This window comes from Orycteropus afer, unplaced genomic scaffold (assembly GCF_000298275.1).
Source record: "Orycteropus afer afer isolate SDZICR_OR568_19922 unplaced genomic scaffold, OryAfe1.0 scaffold00051, whole genome shotgun sequence".
Classification (NCBI taxonomy): Eukaryota; Metazoa; Chordata; class Mammalia; order Tubulidentata; family Orycteropodidae; genus Orycteropus; species Orycteropus afer.
In genome coordinates this window covers 2508034-2528601 of record NW_006921638.1, presented here as the reverse complement: position 1 = coordinate 2528601, position 20568 = coordinate 2508034, and the positions used below count along the sequence as shown (strand labels likewise).

At 38.6% G+C, this 20568-nt stretch overlaps 1 protein-coding gene across 1 annotated transcript in view; it reads right to left on the bottom strand.

Annotated features, from left to right (window-relative positions):
• Positions 1-20568, bottom strand: part of AKAP6 (A-kinase anchoring protein 6) — a 549344-nt gene that overhangs the window by 187177 nt on the left and 341599 nt on the right. The window contains exon 8 of the mRNA XM_007938531.2: positions 1307-1427. Coding sequence (XP_007936722.1) covers positions 1307-1427 — 121 coding nt within the window. The remainder of the gene's footprint in view (positions 1-1306; positions 1428-20568) is intronic.

Genomic DNA, 20568 nt, shown 5'->3' with positions numbered 1-20568 from the left:
GTGCTGTGCCGGAAGATAGATTAGGTACCTTTGTTACTAATGTGGACAGCTATCCATACAGAAAACTGCTAATAGTCACCAAATTCAATTAATGTTGGAACAAATTCTCTAGAGAGTACGCTGTCCCCCCATTTGCTGAGTCTCTGGGGAGTTTACATCTTTTCTTAACTAAGATGAATCCCAGGGAACATTAATTAAAGTCGACCAGGACTTGGAAAAGTACAAATCTCTCTGGAGAGAAGAGGTAAAAGTTAGGATAATATATGAAAGAAAAGGTAACCTAAAATAATAAATTGAAAAAGAAAGAAAACAACTTTCATTTGACCTTGAATGTACTTCTTATTCTGTAAGAAATTTTAAAAAGCTAGAGGGTAGTTGTTTCTTGTCATTATACTGTTGCTGATTCTGTGGTTAGTTATTAATTTTATTTTTTATGATTCACAATCTGCTCTTTGAAATATGCCATATGCTCAAAGCAATTCAAGGATGACAACTGTCAGAATTACTCCAATAAAAATTGCCTAAATGAGGAAGATTTACTGCGGTCTGATATTTCAGCGGAAAGTCCTCTTCCCTCCCCCGACAGCTTTTTCAGGCACTGTGAAGCTTGCAGCCATTTTTCAGTCAAAATCACATGGCTGTTTTGTAGGAACTTTTAAGACTATTTGTTAAGTGGAACTGGTAAAACACACTAGGCTAAGGGTGAATTAGCAGACATAGAAAACAATATAGATATTTATTAGATGGATTGTCTGCAATCAATACGTGAGTTCCAAGACAGTTTTCTTAAACCACATGCAAATGTATTGACTTAGTATGACAACGTCTGCTTTATGTATCACTAATAAACATTAAATTGGATGAGTCCTGTACCCTGGCAAGCAGCAAACCAAACCAAAGGCACATTTCTTTTTTTTCTAAGAAGACCTGAGAAGTGGATAAAATCCTACCTGAGTGCTCCAATCAAAACACATTTTGTTAAGTGTTACCAGTCCATTAATCTATCCTTTGTTTCAGTCTATTTATTAATACAGTTTCATTTATTGTTATTCATCTCGAAGATAAATCTTTGTCCTTCTATAGAATTACACCAAATAGAATGTGATAAAGGGAACTTTCTTGCAATTATGACGTTGGTGCAGCCTGTCAGCACTCAAGTGATGGAAATGAGTTTGGGGACAAGGAAGAGAATTGTAGTAGACACCACAATACATACAATGAACACAGAGACACCCTGAGAGAGAGAGACTTGTCAGGCTAATCAGATCTTCCACAGCAAAGTAAAGGTAGGAAAGGTAGCACTAACCTTGTAAAGATGCTGCTGCTGCTCCTCTGACATCATCAGGTCATGGCTGTCCATCACAAGGGACTCCATGTCAATCAGCCAATCCCAGAGCTCCTGATATTCTGAATCAAAGTCCAGAAGCCTGTAGACGAGGCACAAAATGTATTATGCATAAATACAGTGTAGTTGTTAAAGTCTGATATTAGAATAATATATTCTTGAAAACTCATGATGTTCCTAGGTGATTCCTATAAAAAAGAGAAGGGAAAAATCCTCTGTGTGGTTGCAAAATAGGACTCAGGTCTGTGACACAGCCACTGCTTGGATTCTGAAAACATAACATGTGGTTTTGATGCTTACTTATACTTTGGACATGTCATGGCAATTTCCATTTGCTAAACCTTACTGAAGATTTGCAGGTCTGGAACAAAAAAACCATTACTATGTCCTTGAAAAGGAGCATTGGCATATTTAACAGACTGAGAAATGGAGGATCAGTGATTTGTGGAAAGTTACATAGCCCAGAATTTTGAGTAAGGATTAAAAAAAAAAAAAAAGCTGTTGCCACCAAATCTATCCCAACTCATAGTAACCCCATAAGACAGAGTAGAACTGCTCTATAGGATGGCTAAGGCTGAAATTTTACTGAAGCAGACGATCACATCTTTCTCCCATGGACCTGCTGGTAGATTTGAACCACTTACCTTTTGGTTAGCAGTCTATTTTTTTTAAGCACTGTGCCACCAGGGATCCTCAAAACTTCAATACTTTCTTCCTTCCCCCCAAAAAAAACCCACTACCATCAAGTTATTTTGGTCATGTTGTAAGAAGGGACCATTCCCTGGAGAAGGATGTCATGCTTGGTAGGGTGGAGGGTTGATGAAATATAGGGGGAGGCCTTCGACGAGATGGATTGACATGATGGCTGCGATGATGGGCTCAAGTATAGCAGGGATTGTGGGGCTGGCGTGGGATCGGGCAGTGTTTCGTTCTGCTGTGCATGGGGTCACTATGAGTCGGAAACGACTCAACAGCACTTAACAACAACAACAACAACAACCATCAAGTCGATTCCAACTCACATTGAGTTTCCAAGGCTTTAAATTTTTATGGAAGTAGACAACCTTTTGGTTAACAGCCAATTACCTTACCCACTATGCCACCAAAGCTCCTTCAAAACTTGGATAATATTAATAATAATGATAATAAAAACCCAAACCCACAACCATCAAGTCAATTCCGACTCATAGCAACCTCAAAATGCCTTAGGCACTGTGCTACCAGAGCTCCTTTCAAAACTTGAATTGTTGTTGTTATGTGCTGTCAAGTCAGACCTGACTCATAGCGACTCCTCTTTGGGTTTCCAAGGCAGTATAACTATGGAAGTAGATTGCCCCATCTTCCTCGTGAGGAGTGGCTGGTGGGTTTGAACCACCAGCCTTCTGGTTAGCAGTCAAATACCTTAGGCACTACACTACCAGAGCTCCCACTATACTACCAGAGCTTGAATAGCACCCTCAAAATGTGAAACCCTCTCTTGTCTACTAGACTTCCCATAAACATTGCATCTCAGTAAATTATGACTAAGCATACTATAATTAATTTCTCTACAATGGTCACAATATACTATCATATCCGAAATATTTTTTTCACTGGGAAATGACTCAACCATTCATCTGTCCTCCTGCTGTCTACAGCCTATCTCTAAAAATATATATCCCATATATATTGTCATGGATGAGTAGCTAGCATTTCAGCTTAACACTCTGAGTTAGGCTTGAGTGACTCTGGTAAGCCAGTGAGAACCAGGGGCAGATCCAGTATTAGACAGGTGTTCCCCACAGACATATAGGAAACAAAGGTAAGGACAGGAAGTCAAAACAATGAATTCTTGAATAGCTAGCAATCATTAAAATTCAAAGGAGGATCACTATGGTTTTCAACAAAATAAATCATTAGAATAAGGAGCTTAAAAGGATTAATGTGATTCTCTATTGAAAGCCTGGTGAATAAGTAAAGCACAGATTCTTCTAAAACACTGTGATCAGAAAATGAAAGTGCAGAATGGAAAACTATGACTTTGTCCTTCTCCCCAAAAAATCACCCCCTAAAAGAAATCCTAAACTCTTGTCAAACTACAACTGAGCAAAACTCTACCAGTACTAATGAAGCAGCAGCCTCAGGGATCAATCTGGATTTATCAAGTGAGTACCTTATTACTACCTTGTTCCTGTCTCCTGCTATATATTAAATGACTGCTTTCCAAGGAAATTAACATCCATTTTTAATAACTTACAACTTAATCTTAATGGAACTGTCAAAAAAATTTAAGATGTGTCTGGTGATGAGAGAGACTAGATCTAGAATTGTCTATATTTTAATTACTTTACCATGATTGCAAAGATCCTTCATTAGGTCCATAAGCACTCATGGGCAAGAAACATCATTGGCTAAAACGTGGAACTGATTAACAAATTTTTACTGAATGCCAGTGATGGGTAAGTCGATGTAGCCAAAATCTTCCATAAGGCTATGCGGTCTAGAGCAGAGCTTCTCAAACTTAAATGTACCTAAAGAATAGATGAGGATCTTGCTGACATGCAGACACTAGTGCAGTAGTTCTGGGGGGAGGGAAGGTCTGAGAATCTACAATTCTATTAAGTGTTGCCAGCACTTCCAGTCCATGGACCACACTTTGAGTAGCTAGGACTTAGAGCACATATGTGAAATCTTAAATTCTATCTCATCTTAAAATACTAAAAACCAACCAACCCCTATAATGGGGGCAAATAAACCATTGTTGTTGCTGTTGTTATGTGCTATCAAGTCTGACCCAACTCATAGTGACCCCTCCTTGGGTTTCCAAGGCAGTATCACTACAGAAGTAGATCACCCAAACTTTCTTCCAAGGAGTGGCTGGTGGGTTTGAACTGCCAGCCTTTTGGTTAGCAGTCAAGTCCTTTAGGCACTATGCTACCTGAGCTCCCCATTAGGCTTTCTTTATTAACTCTATAAATTACGACTAAGGAATGACTCAGCATTTGCTTGTGTGTTAAGCACCTCTTGAATTATGGTCCCATTGCTCTCTCCTTGTGCCTCTCCTATATCTTAACCACACAAATAAGTGGTGGAATGTCATGCTAGTGGATAAGAGAACATATATAATACACTAAAACCTATAGCCATTGAGTTAGTTCCAACTCAGCAACCCCTATATGGTTTCCAAGGCTGTAAATCTTTATAGAAATGGATTGCTTCTTTTTCCTCCCATGGAGCAGCTGGTGAATTTGAACCACCAAGCTTCTGGTTAGCAGCCAAATGCCTTACCCACTGCACCACCAGAGCTCCCATATATAATACAAGGGATTATTAAAAGCGAAGAGAAAAGAAGGGAGAAAACCTCACTCCTTCCATCTCAGTGGATTTTGGGAAGATGGAACTAAAGATAGGAGGAGCAGGTACTCAGATGTGTGTCCTTGCCTAAGTCCTAGAGGGAAATAATAGGAGACAGGCTGAATAAAGAACAATGCATAGAATATTAGTTCCATATTCTCTGCCTAGAAACTCCAGAACATTGAGATAGTCTCCCCGTAATAACCTATAGTGGGGAGGTTATAGTCCAAGAGAAAACTTTAGTTAGGACTCCTTCTGCAATCCTGTTCTCTCATCTACCCAAGAGGAGAGTCTGAGGGTCCAGAGTGCCCACCAGGTGCACTTGATGCAAGGTGTTGCCATGGCAACAGAAGTGCAAGGATTCCAAGGAAAGCCAGACCTCAGAGGGTTGGCAGGGCCAGTGAGGGCTGAAATAAGGATGAGTCAGCAGGAAATGCCACTTGGGCCTAAGCAAGCTGAGAAGTTAACAACACAAGCTAGGTCAACCTCATAATCCCAAGGCAAGACCAAGCCCATTTCAGTAGACTCAGCCAGACTGTACCCAAGCACCTTGTGAAACCAGGAGACACCACTTGCACCCCAGGATCACAGGGTCATGTAAGTCTCTTACTAAACTCAGATGCCATCTTGGAGAAGGGGGAAGGATATGACATCTAAATGACTGAGCATTTATCCCAAAAGATTGTTCCCTAAAGAGAATGCTAACATATTAGAGAGGTAATAAGCGTTATGTAAGAGCCTGACTCTAATCTCCAAGCAAGTTTGTTGTTATTGTTGTTTTTTACTTTCCCAGGAAAGTATTGTGTAAGATATTTCATAAAAATTATTAATCAGCAAGAGAAAATAAAGAAGCTCACTTTTGGTCCACACATATGTATGATATTTAAAAAAACAAAAAAACCTGAATATGACTAAGCAGTTCAAAAACAAGAGACACATTTATTATCTTTGCATCCCCAGTACACAGTATAGTTCCCAGTGAATGGGGCTGAATGCATGTAGATAATTAAAGTAAAACCTTTGGTAGGGCAAAGGTGACTTCAGAAGAGCAGCATATGATGGAATATCTCATCCACAAATGCCAAGACCAAAGCAACCACCGAAACATGGACAGGCTTCTTCATTCATTCTGAGAGAGAATATTAATATATGATAATAGCAATTGCTTAATTAAAATGATGCCTGGTATACAATAGGCACTCAATTAATGCTATTTGCCTTCTTCCTCCTGTTTTCTTCAGTGAAAGTTAAAGGAGGTTTATGAAAAAGGATTGTCAGTGAAGATCGATTTTAAATAAATGATAAATATAGACAGGATTATAAAATGTTTGGAACCATGGGAATTTTTCACTGGCTCTTTACCACACCTTTATATCCATTAAGTTGTTCCCTCCTTTAATGGTACTTATCAAGGGACTTAGAACAAAAGCCATTTTTTGTAGTTCAATGAACTTAAGACTCCTCCACAGACAGTCTACTTTGAAGGTATGCAAGTGGGGAATGAGTCTAACATAGAGGCTCATTCTCTCCCCAGTCCCTCCGTAGTCCAGTCTTTTTTCATTCCAGTTGAAAAATATTTAGGCTTGAGTTTGTTAGATGCAGTAAATATTTCAATTTCCTTTCATTGGTGTAGAATTAGCACTAGTATCCCAAACAACATATTCCTATAAAGCCTAACACAGAAGACAAGTACTTTTTTTTTTTAAGCATTTGCGCCTTATTTCAGATTTTTGGGCAAGTATTAATTCACAAGGTTAGAAAAGACTTGAGAGTTTTCCAAATTTAGTGCAATCTAATATATAACTTTGTAGCACATCAGAAATAAATGAATAAATGAATAAACGAATTCTTTGTTGGTTCTTTTGAAAGGTTCTGAAATGACTATAGTTTAATATGCTCTTTATTTCAGGAAACTTCTTTGGTAAGGGAGCAGTCGACTTTCTTATGTTCGTATCACCTGCAAAGGTGAGCTGAATGTTTTTCAAGTGATTTTATAAAAGACAATGCCCTCCAGGAAAAATGCCAGCTACTTTACAAAAAAGATCATAGACAGTGCATTTATTGAGGGTGTGATAGAACTAGTTAACCATCTTATGTCTCCTTGAAGAATATGCTGATTCTTTCAGATGAACTCAAAACCAGGTTCTTTAATTTAGTTTCTGAGAGCAAGTGCCCTAGGTTCTCTTGTTAGAAGAGAGAAAGACTGAAAATGTGGCCTAAGAGCTTCAAGTCTTAGAAGGTATGGTAGTTAATAAGGTTATACATCAACTTGGCTGGGCAGCTGGATGAAGTTATTCACCATGATGAGACTGGCAATCAGCTTCATGGCGGAATCTGCCATGAGCAGCTGAGTAGCTGCTTTAGGGATGTGGGCTGTTTCCGGTAAATAACAAGAAGCTTTGGGAATGAGCAGCAGCTTTTTGGCATGTTTGGACCTGGCATGTAGCAGAGTCTTCATTTAGCAGCCTGCCATGTTTCCTGCTGATCCTGGTACTGTCTCTGGACTTGAACTAGTGGCCTGCCGTGTTGTTTGGTAATATTGGAACTGTGCCTTTTTATTTGTTGACCTGGGGCTTGTTAGCCTCAGTGTCCAACAGCTGCCTGAGTGAAGAGACACCTTTTGCTCTGTGCCCACTTGAGCTGAAGCCCAAGGTTGAGGGCTTTCAAAGAGCTTGGCACTTTGGGTTGGACTTCTAGCCTCCAAAACTGTAAGAGAATAAACCTGTTTGTTAAAGCCATCCACCTGTGGTATTTTTCTGTTAGAGCCGCACAAGAGAACCAAAACAGAAGGGATGTGAGTACAGGAGTGACTCTTTCGAAGGGATTTCCTCATAAAATTTCCTTTGTAATTGTACTTGAGTTTATGTCAGCTCATTCATTATCATATATTATCTCCTAGATGTTAAAGGGTCTGAAAGCATACCTTTAAGGTACTCTGTGATTGAAAAGGATTATAAAGCAAATATATTACCAAGATAGGTTTTTTTTCCCGACACTTTTTATCCTTTAAATTGTCATGTACTTGATCTTAAATAGGTTCAGAATATTAGTTCAGCATTCTGCTGTAGGTATAATCTCCCTGTTTTAGAGGGTTTAGAAACTTAATCACATTATAGGGCAACAATGCCTTCTAACTCAAAGTGAATAACAATTTTTGTTGGTTTTCATATAGAATTATAAACATTTATTTTACAGTCAGATTCTAATACAGACAGAGACAAAGCTGTGGAAAAATAGATGTGCATTTTTTCTTTAGTACTTGTTTATAACTGAGTTAGCTACAATAGGTAATTTTTTTAAGGTTTCAAAAAAAAAAAAAAAAGGCTTGATGATTTTTTACCACAGAAATAAAAATGCTAACAGGCTTATTTAGTATCATTTTTCTGTAGGTTGAATGGCAATATATTGTTTGTGAGGCTGGCACGTTTAAGAAATAATCCTTTCTCTAAACCCTGATGGGAGTTATGGTTGACTAGCTAAGTGTTTGAATACATAAATGCATTCAGCCTTTGGTATTTAAAGTGAGCATCATTAACTCAACATTTCAACTTAAACTTTGCTTAAACGATAAAGTATCACCCTAGTGAAATCAATGGGAGGTGTGTGTGAATATATGAGATTTCAGCCAGGCCCACTAAGGAATTTTGACTAAAACAGACAACCAAATGAAGAAATCATCAAAATAGAGCAGTTACAGGTTGAAGAAAAAGATAACACTAAAACGTCCTGGCAGTTTTTCTACCTAAGGTCAAGCAATATATATTATTTGAGCATTAAGAACCCATCTTCTGTATGCTTAATGGTTCATTTCCCACCAACACATCCAAAACACAGGAACAGCTCTTGAAATACCAGCTTGCTATTTTGGAGTTTCTATAAATTGGTCCAATTTTCCTAGGTTCTTTAGCATATTGATTCTTTCTCCAAATATTCACTAAGTGTTCACTGTTCACGTTATTTGCTCAGGGACGTTTGCCAATGGTTTTCAAAAAATATAGTAAAGGGAGTGGTAATAAAATCTTGCAAAAATATAGTTTAAGATTTTTACTGAAATAAGATACTAGTAATAGATAATAGATCAGAATTTCCCATCATCCTCTATTACATGTGGCCATGTAAGCAGAGAAGGGAGATACAACACCGGCACTTAGCTCAATCATAATATCATTAAAGAGTAAAATTTAGCTTTATAGACATGGAATGTGATATGCACAGTTGCATGTAGAATCCCTTTCCACTCTAAACATATTAAAGTATGGACACTAATTTATTATTTTGAATGAAAATTCATGAGCAACTTCCTCATGAGAAAAGCAGCCTGCCTTTGCCATTAATAAATAAAGAGGAATATGGAGTTCTTTCCACCAGTAATTTTCTCAATTCTCATATATAGCCACATACATGTGAAAATGTCTAAGAAAACTAAAATCGATCCTACAGACCTGTTAATGACTGCCCCCACGTTCTCATGGATGGTTTTCCCACAAATACTTTTTATTGAAGTGAAGGATATAAAGCAAAAAAAGAAGAAAAAAAATTCTAACTTCAAGATGATCCATAAAATTGGAAATATCGATGTAGATTTCTGGATGCATTTAGAGGATTCTGTTAGTCTGTCAGGAAGTCAGAAACTTGTCTAAATATTCAGGTAATATACTGGACTAAGCTGCTAACCAGAAGTCTGGTGGTTCAAACCCACTAGCTACTCCTTGGAAGGAAGGTTAGGCAATCTACTTCCATAATGATATCGCCTTGAAAACCCAAGGAGGGGTTGCTATGGGTCAAGTCTGACTTGATGGCACATAACAACAACAACAACATACTGGACTAAGTTTTATCCAAAGAAGTAGAGAACATTCTGGAGAATTTTAGGATCAGTTGAAAGAACAAGTGGGGGAACTGTACTTGCAAAAAGCAAGCAAGGCTACAGTGTTGTTGAGAGAGACAGAGAGATGGGGGGAGGAGCCTGCCTATATCATAACCCATGTGTTAGAGGGGATTGGATCTAGATGATACTGTTGGAGGGTTGGTATGGTTTGAGCATCTCACCCTTCTGTAAAAGGACTCCCCTACTGTGGGCCTCCCTGACTTTCAAAGATTTAATAGGCCATGCAATATATCTACCCTTTATGTTATGGCAGCAGGTGAACAACCAAGAAACAACTCTCTGCCACACAACCCCTAACAAAAGTGTGGTCACAGGATCCTCTGTGGTCACAGAATCACGCTGTATGGGGAGTCCTCCACTGAGGTTGACCCCACCTAGAGAATGTTCTGTTTAAATATAAGGTTTTAGTTACTTTTATGACTACTCTCACTGAATCATGTTTTAACATCACTTCTTCAACCTACATCAAACAACTGTCTTTAGAATTTGGTTTCTCTTATAGGGATATAATATCACAGATGCCTGTTTTCTCCTTAAAGAACCACAGGAGAAGTTTCTCTCAGCTCCCAACAACACAGAAGACTCTTTCTGCTGAAATATGTTATTTTTAACCCTAGAAACACTGAATTGTTTTATAGATGAAATTTCACTCTTTTCTTTGGGTGACAAATCAGAAGCCCTTGAGGATTTGTATAGAATAGGCCTTTTATTTTCTTACACATATTTCACGCTTGAATCAATGACTTCATTCAAACATTTATTCTATGTTATTGTATATATTTCTGTAAGTTGGCTCAAATCCTTTGTGGAAGGAGACAAAGTAATAAATAAAGCAATAAATGCTGGAGAAAAGAGGTAAGCCCTGCACATTAACATGAAATAGATTAGATTTGTCTTAGGTGCCCTCTCAGTGTCAATGTTAACACCTGTTTCTCTCTTTCATCACTCCATCAGCTCTCAAAGCTGGTCAGAAATTTTTTGATCACTCTTAAAATGGTAGGAAGTTAAGGCATCTTTTTTTGTTTGTGTGTGCAGCCATCATCATTATCTATTTCCAAAATTTTTCATCATCCCAAAAGACACTCTTTACCTATTTATTAATCAGTAACTCTCCATTCTCCCTGACCCCAGAACACTGTTATCACTAAACTACTTTCTGTCTGATAGATATGTATCTATTAGCTGGGTTTACTGTTGACTTCACAAGTATGCTTTTCAGGATGTATGCTTCCACCTCTCTTTTGCCTATTGTTGGCTCCTGGCATGAATGCCAGTACATTGCTGAACAGAAAGAATGTCTAGTCCTAAACCTAGTTTAATATGTTTTTCCATTAAAAGGGTAAAATATCATGTCCCCAAATGAATACATTTCTACTGATGAGGTAGTTTTCTTTTGTTGTTGTTTGTTCAAACAAAAAGAAAACCCACTGCCATTGATTCAGTGACAACTCATAGCGAGCCCCATTGGGTTTCCAAGGCTCTAAATCTTTGCAGAAGCAGACCGCCTCATCTTTCTTCAATGGAGCAGCTGGTAGGTTCAAACTGCAGACTTTCTTGTTAGCAGCCTAATTAATGCCTTAACCATTACACTACCAGAGCTCCTTAATAATTGCATAGTGACTAGGATATCAGTTACTCAGGCGATATGCAGGTATTTTTTGTACTTTTTGACTTCATGTTGCATTATGATCTTCTATTTAACTCCACCAAGAGTAGAGGGGAAGGAGCAGAAAAGGACCTGATTGAACACCGATCATCTGTCATTAGATTGGGATTGAAGAGGAGTCAGGAGCAGGAATAAGAAATATAGGGTAGAAATAAGGTTTCTTTGGGTTGTCTGCTGATTTAATTTATCTGTGAGCATGTTCTCAACATCGGCATGTATAAAAGATAGTTAACAGTAACATTCATTTTATAGCTGATGTATACAAAAAAACTTTTTTATGTAGTAATGTTTCAAAAATATACATGGGCATAAATAAATTCAAAGTGGTCAGGGAGTGTGTGTGTGTGTGTGTGGGTGTGGGTGTATGCATACATGCTTGCACATGCATGTGTAGACATGAAAGAGAGAGACTGAGAGAGAGAATATGGGTGAATGTGAATGTTCATCCAACTGCACTGAGACACTTTTGGCCTGTTGCTCAACAGAAAATCAGAAAGATCCCCCTGCCGCAGCAAAATCCAGGGTGATTATACTCTTTCTCAGGTGGTTAAAGTCATCCAGTGTATCTCATTGCTTAACTAACTTAGAGAAACAGATTTGGTCTTTAATCAAGTGATATTTTAAACAGTGATTTATTTGTTTTCACTAGTCACTATCACTTCTCCTTGGAGATATTATATATATTTGTGTGTGTTTGTATGTGCATGTCCATGCATATGTGTGTTCACACAGACCCAGAGGTGCTTCTTTTCCTAAAGGAAAATGGATTTATATTTCCTGCCCAGCTTTTAGCTTTTGTCTTTTTAACTTTCAATTAGTTCACCCTGCTGTGTGTGGGCATAATCTATATATACTGTTTTATTTGGGAGGAAAATAGGAAAAATTTAAGCTAAAATCTTGTTTGATAAGGAGTAAATTACTACTACATAAGTGCAGGTCATGAATCTCACCTGTATCATTACCTGTAGACATTTCCCAGATTCTCCCACATGCAGAGAAAACCTACCATATGACTAATGACTGAAGTATCTTCTAGAACTTTACCATAAGAGTTTAAGTCCTAAGAAATTTCTCCTGACCCCAGGCAGCAGAGACAAGAGTCATCTTCATACCCTTCCACTTTAACATCAAGTTATTTACAATAACTCTTCAACACACACAGGCCCCACACAATTACTGTGTTTGGCTGAAATTCTCACCCTCCTTCCACCCTAACCCTCTTCTAATGACTCATATCTATGAACTAAGCCAGTTCAGATGTTCTACTAAGCTTCCTTGACCAGATCCACTGGGCTGGATTAAGTAGGCCTCCACAATATCCCCCAAATACCCTCTTATCATGAACTTGTCCATGATTTCATAAGGATGTAACTGTCTTTCTCCCTCATTAGACTAACTGTGGATGTTAAATGTATATATCATTTTCATTCATTTAGTCAGTGTTGCATGTAACATCAATTCCTTCCAACGCAATAGTTGCTCAGTAAATATTCTATTAACTAATTGATCACATATATGCTGAATTACAGATATTTTACACTTCTATTATCCACGATTGTATTTCTATGATGGAAAAAAAAAAAAGTAAAGTAGAATGGGTAACTATTCCCATTTTATAGGCTGAGATAGTGCATTTTAGAAAGGCTAGGTGTCCTAATCAAGGTCACATGGCTAGAAAGTAGCAGAGAATTTCAGGGGAAAAGTTCCTAATCCTGGTTGCTAGAAGGAGTTAGATCTGCTCAGACTGCTTCCAACTACACTCATATTTATCTTTAGGGATAGTCATGCAGTCACTGGAATCTAATATGTTCTCTCCTCTCTTTTAAGAAATTAGATTCCAGTGACTGCATGACTATCCCTAAAGATAAATATGAATGTAGTTGGAAGCAGTCTGAGCAGATCTAACTCATTCTAGCATCCAGGATCAGGAACTTTTTTCACTGCAGCTTTAAGACAGGAAATAATAGTCAACTGTAGTCCTCAATTCCTGCTAATCAAAATGCCAACTGGAATCCTTGATGATGTATTCTTTATATTGGAAGCCTTGTGTAATAAAAGGAGCCCTGGTGGTGCAGTGGTTAAAGCAGTAGGCTGCTAACCAAAAGATCACTAGTTGGAAACCACCAACTGCTCCACAGGAGAAATATGTAGCAGTCAGCTTCCTTAAAGATTACAGCCTTGGAAACCCTATGGGTAGTTCTACTCTGTTCTATAGGTTGCTATGGATTGGAATAGATTCAACAGCAACGGGTTTTTTTTTTTTTTTTTGGTTTTGTGTAATAAAATGGAAATCAAAATGTCCCACTTATCCATAGTTTGTAAAACAAGTCTTTAAAATACTGTTATGTCCATTTAGGGTAGAGGAGATCCTACCACAAAGTACACTCCTAACTCTGTTAGCATATTCTACCCCATGTTGTTGTTAGCTGCGATTAGATTCCAACTCACAGCAACCTTGTGTGTTCAGAGTAGAACTGGTCCACAGGGTTGTCAAGGCTGTGATCTTTTGGAAACAGATTGCCAGGCCTGTCTTCTGAGCCACCTCTGAGTGGGTTCTAACTGCCAACATTTCAATGTGTAGTCAAGACCTTAATCATTTGGTCAACCCAGGGACTCCATCTGCGACCCCTTAGTCACCACATTTTTCTTGTTGATGGACCTCAAAACATTCCTGAGCTGTAGACCTGCTTCTTGGGCATTTCCATTGGGATGTTGCACGGACTGTCAAAGGAACTATGTACCACTCAGCTTCTTACCCCATCTCCTTTACTGTGCAGCTCTCCTCAATGTGTGACACTTACATCTGCCAAAGCATACAAGTTGGAACCTGGAGGATCATTCTAAAATCCACTCCCCCTCCCTCACCCCACACTTCCACTGGGAAACCAAGGTATGTTAATTCCGTATCCTTCTTTCTGTTTTCATTGCTGTGCCTTAGCTCAAGCGCTCACTATTTCTTAAATGATTGGAATAGCCTCCTAACTGAGCACTCTAATCTTCTTCCTTCCAATCAGGTCTCCACATTACTACTAGAATATTCTTTCAAAAATGCTAAGCTTGTCATGCTAGAAATCCTTTAGTGGCTCCTGCTGTTTGTACACACTCCCTCCTTTGTTGTCATTTTTGACCTGGGCCATCCTTTATGAAACCTCTCCTTGAAGGCTTTCCTGATTTATACACACCTGCCACCTCTTACTCTATAGTTCCAGTGCTTAGCACATCTGCACTTAGTGTGTGATCAATAAATATTAAATGTTGAATGACACCAAAGCCAATTGAATCCAAATATTCCTATTTTCCTTCTCTAGAGTCAAGAAGTGGGGCATTAACATGGTCTTTTTCTCTCCCTCATTACCCTCATCCAATGGGTTACTGAGATTTATAGATTCTGAGTTTAGTCTCTAATACAGTCTTAATCTTAATTTTTTTTTTAACTTTTATTGTGATTTGGGTGAAAGCTTACAGAGCAAATTCATTTTCCATACAGCAGCTGATACACATTTTATCTCATGACATTGACTGCAATTCCCCACAATGTAACAGCTCTCTTCCCACTTTCTCCCTATAGTTACCTCTTTCCTATGTCCTTCTCTCGCATACACTACCTCCCCACCCCAGCTGTCTCCCTGTGCATGCACTGCTCTTCTCTTCTCCCATGCTCTTAATTCTTAAACCAATATGCTTAATGCTTAAAGAAGTGTTTCTCAACCTTCAGCATTAGCAGAATCAGAATAACCACGAAGACTTGTTAAGGACAGATTGCTGATCGCTATTTACTATCCCTTCAAGTGGGACCCAGAATTGCATTTATAAGAAATTCCCAGGATATGTTGATTCTGCTCGTCTGGAAATCACACTTTGAAAGCCACTGGAGCAATGGCTCTCAATTTGAGGTGGTCATCAGAACCCAAAATAACCACATTTCAGATTTTTAAAAATAATTGTATTCTGGCCCACTTCTGTCTACTGAATCAGAATTTCCAGAGAAATGGAGCAGGCATTTTTCTGTCTAGAAGATCCACAGGTGATCCTCATGCACTACTACCCCGGTTAAGAAGACAAACTCAATGACTGACTCCAAGATCTGGACTTCATCTTCCTCCCTTCCTTCTAAGGCTTATTTTTTACACCCTTCTCCAATTTTCTTCCCTACACTCTTCTTACATGGAGGAGCAGTCAGTCTGATGACTCTAGATCATTTCTCCCTCACTCTTGGCTCCTAAGCCAGTTTCAGTTATCCACTTAGGCAGCCATTCATTCACTGAGCATCTAGTGTGCCAGCACTGCAGCAGATGCCGGGGAGAGACAGTAGTGAATACAATAGCCATGGCCCTGCCTCATGAGGCCCACTTCCTTTGTTCTAAACTCCTCTAGTACCCTCTACTTCTCCTATAAAACAACTGTACAGGCCAGTACTAGCTTAATATTGCACTTTCTTGCTAGACCAACTGTAAATCCATGCAGTCAGGGACCATACTCTATGTAGGTGCTCAATTAATGTTTGTTTTGATTAATTGAAACACTCTTTCTCTAATATCTCCAGAGTCCTTTCTCCCTGATTTCCTTGCTGACTTGCTCCAACTTCCCTTCTCTCATCACATGGCCTTCCATGACCCCTGACCCTGACCCTATACAGATCCTAACACAATGCATGTCATCCTTTAGGAGTTCCTGGGTGGTTCAAATGGTTAATTCACCCAGCTGTTAACCAAAAGACTGAAGGTTCACATTCTCCCAGAGGGTCTCAGGAAAATGACTGGGCAATCTACTTCCAACAACTCAATCACTGAAAACCCTTCAGAGCTTAGTTCTACTCTAACACACACGGTCTCACAATGAGTTGGGGTCGACTCCAAGGCAACTGGTTTTGGTCACCTTTTATTCAATGTTTTTACATATCTGGCTTCTCCTACCACATATGAGCCCATTAAGGGTAATTATCATTTCATCTTTACCTTTTAGTCCTGCCTCTTCATGCAGAATAAACCAAAACAAACACATACGCACACAAACTCACTGCTGTCAAGTCGATTTGACTCATAGTGACCCCTCCTTGAGTTTCCAAGGCAGTATTTCTACAGAAGTAGATTGCTCAGTCTTCCTTCTGAGGAGTGGCTGGTGGATTTGAACCGCCAGACTTCTGGTTAGCAATCAAATGCATTAGGCACTATGCTACCAGAGCTCCATCATGCAGAGTAGTAGATGCTTAATAACATTAGTCAAATTAATGCGTGATTTAATTTTGTTTTGACTTAAATGTTTTGTCCAAACTTCCTTTATAGCTTTAATGAAATCTCTTTAAGACTCTTTTATTTATCCACAATAGAAATATAAAAACCAAAATGCAACCATTGCCATAAGAAATATAAGATAATTCAAATTTTATGTTGTGTTGTTGTTAGGTGTCATTGAGTCAGTTCCAACTCATAGAAACCCCATGAACACTGCTTAGTCATGGCCATGCTCAAAATCATTTCTATATTTGTGCCCATTGTTGCTGCCCCTGTATCAATCTATCTTGTTGAGGGTTGCTCTCTTTTACTCTGACCCTCCACTTGACCAAACATGATATCCTTGTCCAGGGAATAGTCCCTTCTGACAGTATGTCCAAAGTACATGAGAAGAAGTCTTGCCATCCTCACTTCTAAGGAGCATTCTGGCTGTACTTCTTCTAAGAAAAATTTGTTTGTTTTTCTGGAAGTCTATAGTATATTTATTACTCTCAACACCATAATTTAAAGGCATCAATTTTACTTTTGTCTTCTTTATTCAGTTTTCAGCTTTCACTGAAAACTGAAGATTGAAAATAACATGGCTTGGGTCAGGTGCACCGTCATCTTTCAAAGTGAAATCTTTGCTTTTTAACACTTTTTGCTGTAGATTTGCCCAATTCAATATGTCATTTGATTTCTTGACTGCTACTTCCATGGATGTTGATTGTGAATCTAAGTAAAATGAAACCCTTGAGAACCCCAATATTTTCTCTGTTTGTAATGATGTTGCTTATTGGTCCAGTTGTGAAGATTTTTGTTTCCTTTATATTGAGGTGTAATACATGCTAAAGGCTGTAGTCTTTGATTCCCATCAGTAAGTGCTTCAAGTCCTATTTAATTTCACCAAAGTTATGTCATCAGCATATCGCAGGTTGTTAATGAGTCTTCTGCAATCCTGATGCCATGTTCTTCATGTAGTACAGCTTCTTGTATTGTTTGCTCAGCATTCAGACTGAATAGTCAGACTTCAGCCTTTGCATTGTCAGTAAAACACAGGTCAACATCTTTCTGGTATTCTCTGCTTTTGTCCATGATCCATCTGATACCAGCAATGATATTTCTCATTCCACATCCTCTTTTGAATCCAGCTTGAATTTCTGGCAGTTCCCTATCAATGTACTGCTGCAATCAGTTTAAATATATCTTTGGAGAAGCCTTACTTGCATGGAATATTAATGATACTGTGGGATAATTGTGCACTCTGTTGGATCACCTTTCCTTTGAATGGGAATAAATATGGATCTGTCCCAGTCAGTTGGCCTGGTAGTTGTCTTCTGAATTTCCTGGCATAGACAAGTGAGTACTTCCACCATTACTCCATTTGTTGAAACATTTCAATTGGTATTCCATCAATTCCTAGAGCCTTGTTTTTTTACCAAGGCCTTCAGAGCACCTTGGATTTCTGTTGTCAGTACCATAGATTCTTGATCATATACTACCTCCTCAAAAGTTTGAATGTTAACCAATTCTTTTTGGTACAGTGACTGTGTATTCATTCCATTTTCTTTTGATGTTTCCTGTGTCATTCAATCTTCCCATAAAATCCTTCATCATTGCAACATGAGGCTTGAATTTTTTTCTTTAGGTTTTTTTTTTTTTCAGCTTGAGAAATGCTAAATGTGTTCCTTTTGATTTTCTAGCTCCAACGTTTTTGCACATTTCATTATAATACTTTACTCTGTCTTTTTGAGCCATCTTTTACAATCTTTTCAGCTCTTTTACTTCATCATTTCTTCCATTTGCTTTAGCTACTCTACATTCAGAAGCAAGCTTCGGAGTCTCTTCTACAATCCATTTTGGTCTTTTCTTTCCTGTCTTTTTTTAGTGACTATGGTGGTTGGAGCTCTGTCAACTTGACTGGACCACAATTCTGTGTCGTTTAAGTAATTGTGATGTGGGTTGTTCCAATGATGGGATCAGATGTATATGTTTTGAGCAGCCAATCCATTGGAAGGGATTTTCCCTAGGGGTGTGGCCTGCTTATAGTATATTTATGGACATCCTGGGAAAAGAGACACTCTTCTGTGGATTGGGATTCTGTTGTGCTGCCTACAACTAACTGTCCGTGAGCGAACAATCCACCATTCAGCCTGGAGATCTTGGATTCGTCATTCGTTGGAGTCAACAGCCAGTATACTGCCTGCCAACCTTGAGCTCGTCAGCCCCTGCAGCTGTGTGAGTCGGGAAAAGCCTCCAGCTTGATGTTTGATCCAAGAACTTGGGACTTGCCAACTTCTATAAGTGTGTGAGCCATTTTCCTAAGATAAATTTATGTTTCTCTCTATCTATATATAAGCTGTATTCATTTTGCTTCTCTAGAGAACCCAGTCTAACACAATGACCTTTTGCTTTCTTCATGTATGATGTTTAATGTCAGCCCACATCTGGTCTTCAGTCATTAGTGCTCAGTGTGTCAAACCTATTCTTGAGGTGGTCTCAATTCAGATAGGATATACTCAAAGTTGTATTTTGGCTCTTGTAGACTTACTTTAATTTTCCTCAGCTTCAACTTCAGGAGATATCTGAAATAATCTTTTTGATGATGAATGTAATGCCATTCCTCATCAATTTGTCATTCTTGGCATAGTAGACTATGATCGTCTGATTCAGAATGGTTAATAGCAGTCCATTTAAGCTCACTAATACCTAGGATAGGAGCTCTGGTAGCATAGTGCCTAAGGCACTTGACTGCTAACCAGGAGGCTGGCGGTTCAAACCCACCAGCCACTCCTTGGAAGGAAGGTTGGGCAATCCTACTTCCGTAGTGATAACTGCCTCGGAAACCCAAGGAGGGGTCGCTAGGAGTTGGGGCCAACTCAATGGCAAATAACAACAACAACAACAATAGTACCTAGGATATCAACCTCTATGCATTACACTTCATTTTTATGATTTCCAATTTTTCTATATCCATACTTCATATATTCCACATTCTGATAATTAGTGGATATTTGTAGTCATGTTTCTTTTCATTTTGAGTCATGCCACATCAGCAAACATAGGTCCTGAAAGCTTTAGTTTATCCATATCATTAAGGTCAACTCTACTTTGTGAAGGCAGCTCTTCCCTATTCATATTTTGAATTCCTTCTAACCTGAGAAACTTATCTTCTGGCACTATATTAGACAATGTTCCACAGCTACTCATAAGGTTTTCATTAGCCAATTGTTCAGAAGTAGATTGCCAAGTACTCCTTCCTAGTCTGTTGTAGGCTGAAAGTTCTGCTGAAACCTGTCCACAATGGCTGATCTTGCTGGTGTTTGAAATACTAGTGGCATGGCTTCCAACATCATACCAACACATGAGCCACCACAGTACGAAAAACAGACAGATGAGTGGTGGTCAAATTTCTCTTTATTTTCCATCCTAAATTCTGTATTGTACATATTATACGCTCAAATTTCAAACAGCATGTAACATACACAACATAAGATTGGGGTGGGTGTGGGGGGTGGGGGAGTAGTTTTCCAATGGTCTGAATGAAATTGTCAGAGAGAGCGCAAAGCTTGACTTTATGTATTCTTCATTCTGACTAGTGTCCTGAATTGAGGTCCTAACTTCATCTTAAACCATCTATCCTGGACAAGTAAATTACCCAGTTTTCTACCTCTCAGTTTCCTTATTTATAAACTAAACAAAAGACAGTTTTTAATCAACAGTGAGTCTTGACAGCAAGTAGGATGTTACTTAATGAATTAAACAGGATCTTTGAAATTCATTAAAAATGAATGGAAACAACATTCAACAAGAACTAAAATGAATAGGGACAGAAAGACAATAGGAATAAGTGTCAGCAAAAGAGTCAAAGTGGTACAAATGGTTTATGTGCTCGGTTGCTAAACAAAAAATTGGAGGTTTGAATCCACTCAGAGGTGCCTTGGAAAAAAGGCCTAGGAATTCACTCCTGAAAAATCAGTCACTGAAAGCCCTCTGGAGCACAGTTCTACTTTGACACCAATGGGATTGCCATGAGTTGGAATCAACTCAATGACAGTTGGTTTTGGTATGTTTGGTTTATTTGTAAGTGTTCTTGACAAACTCTGCTCAAAGCATCATACGTGAA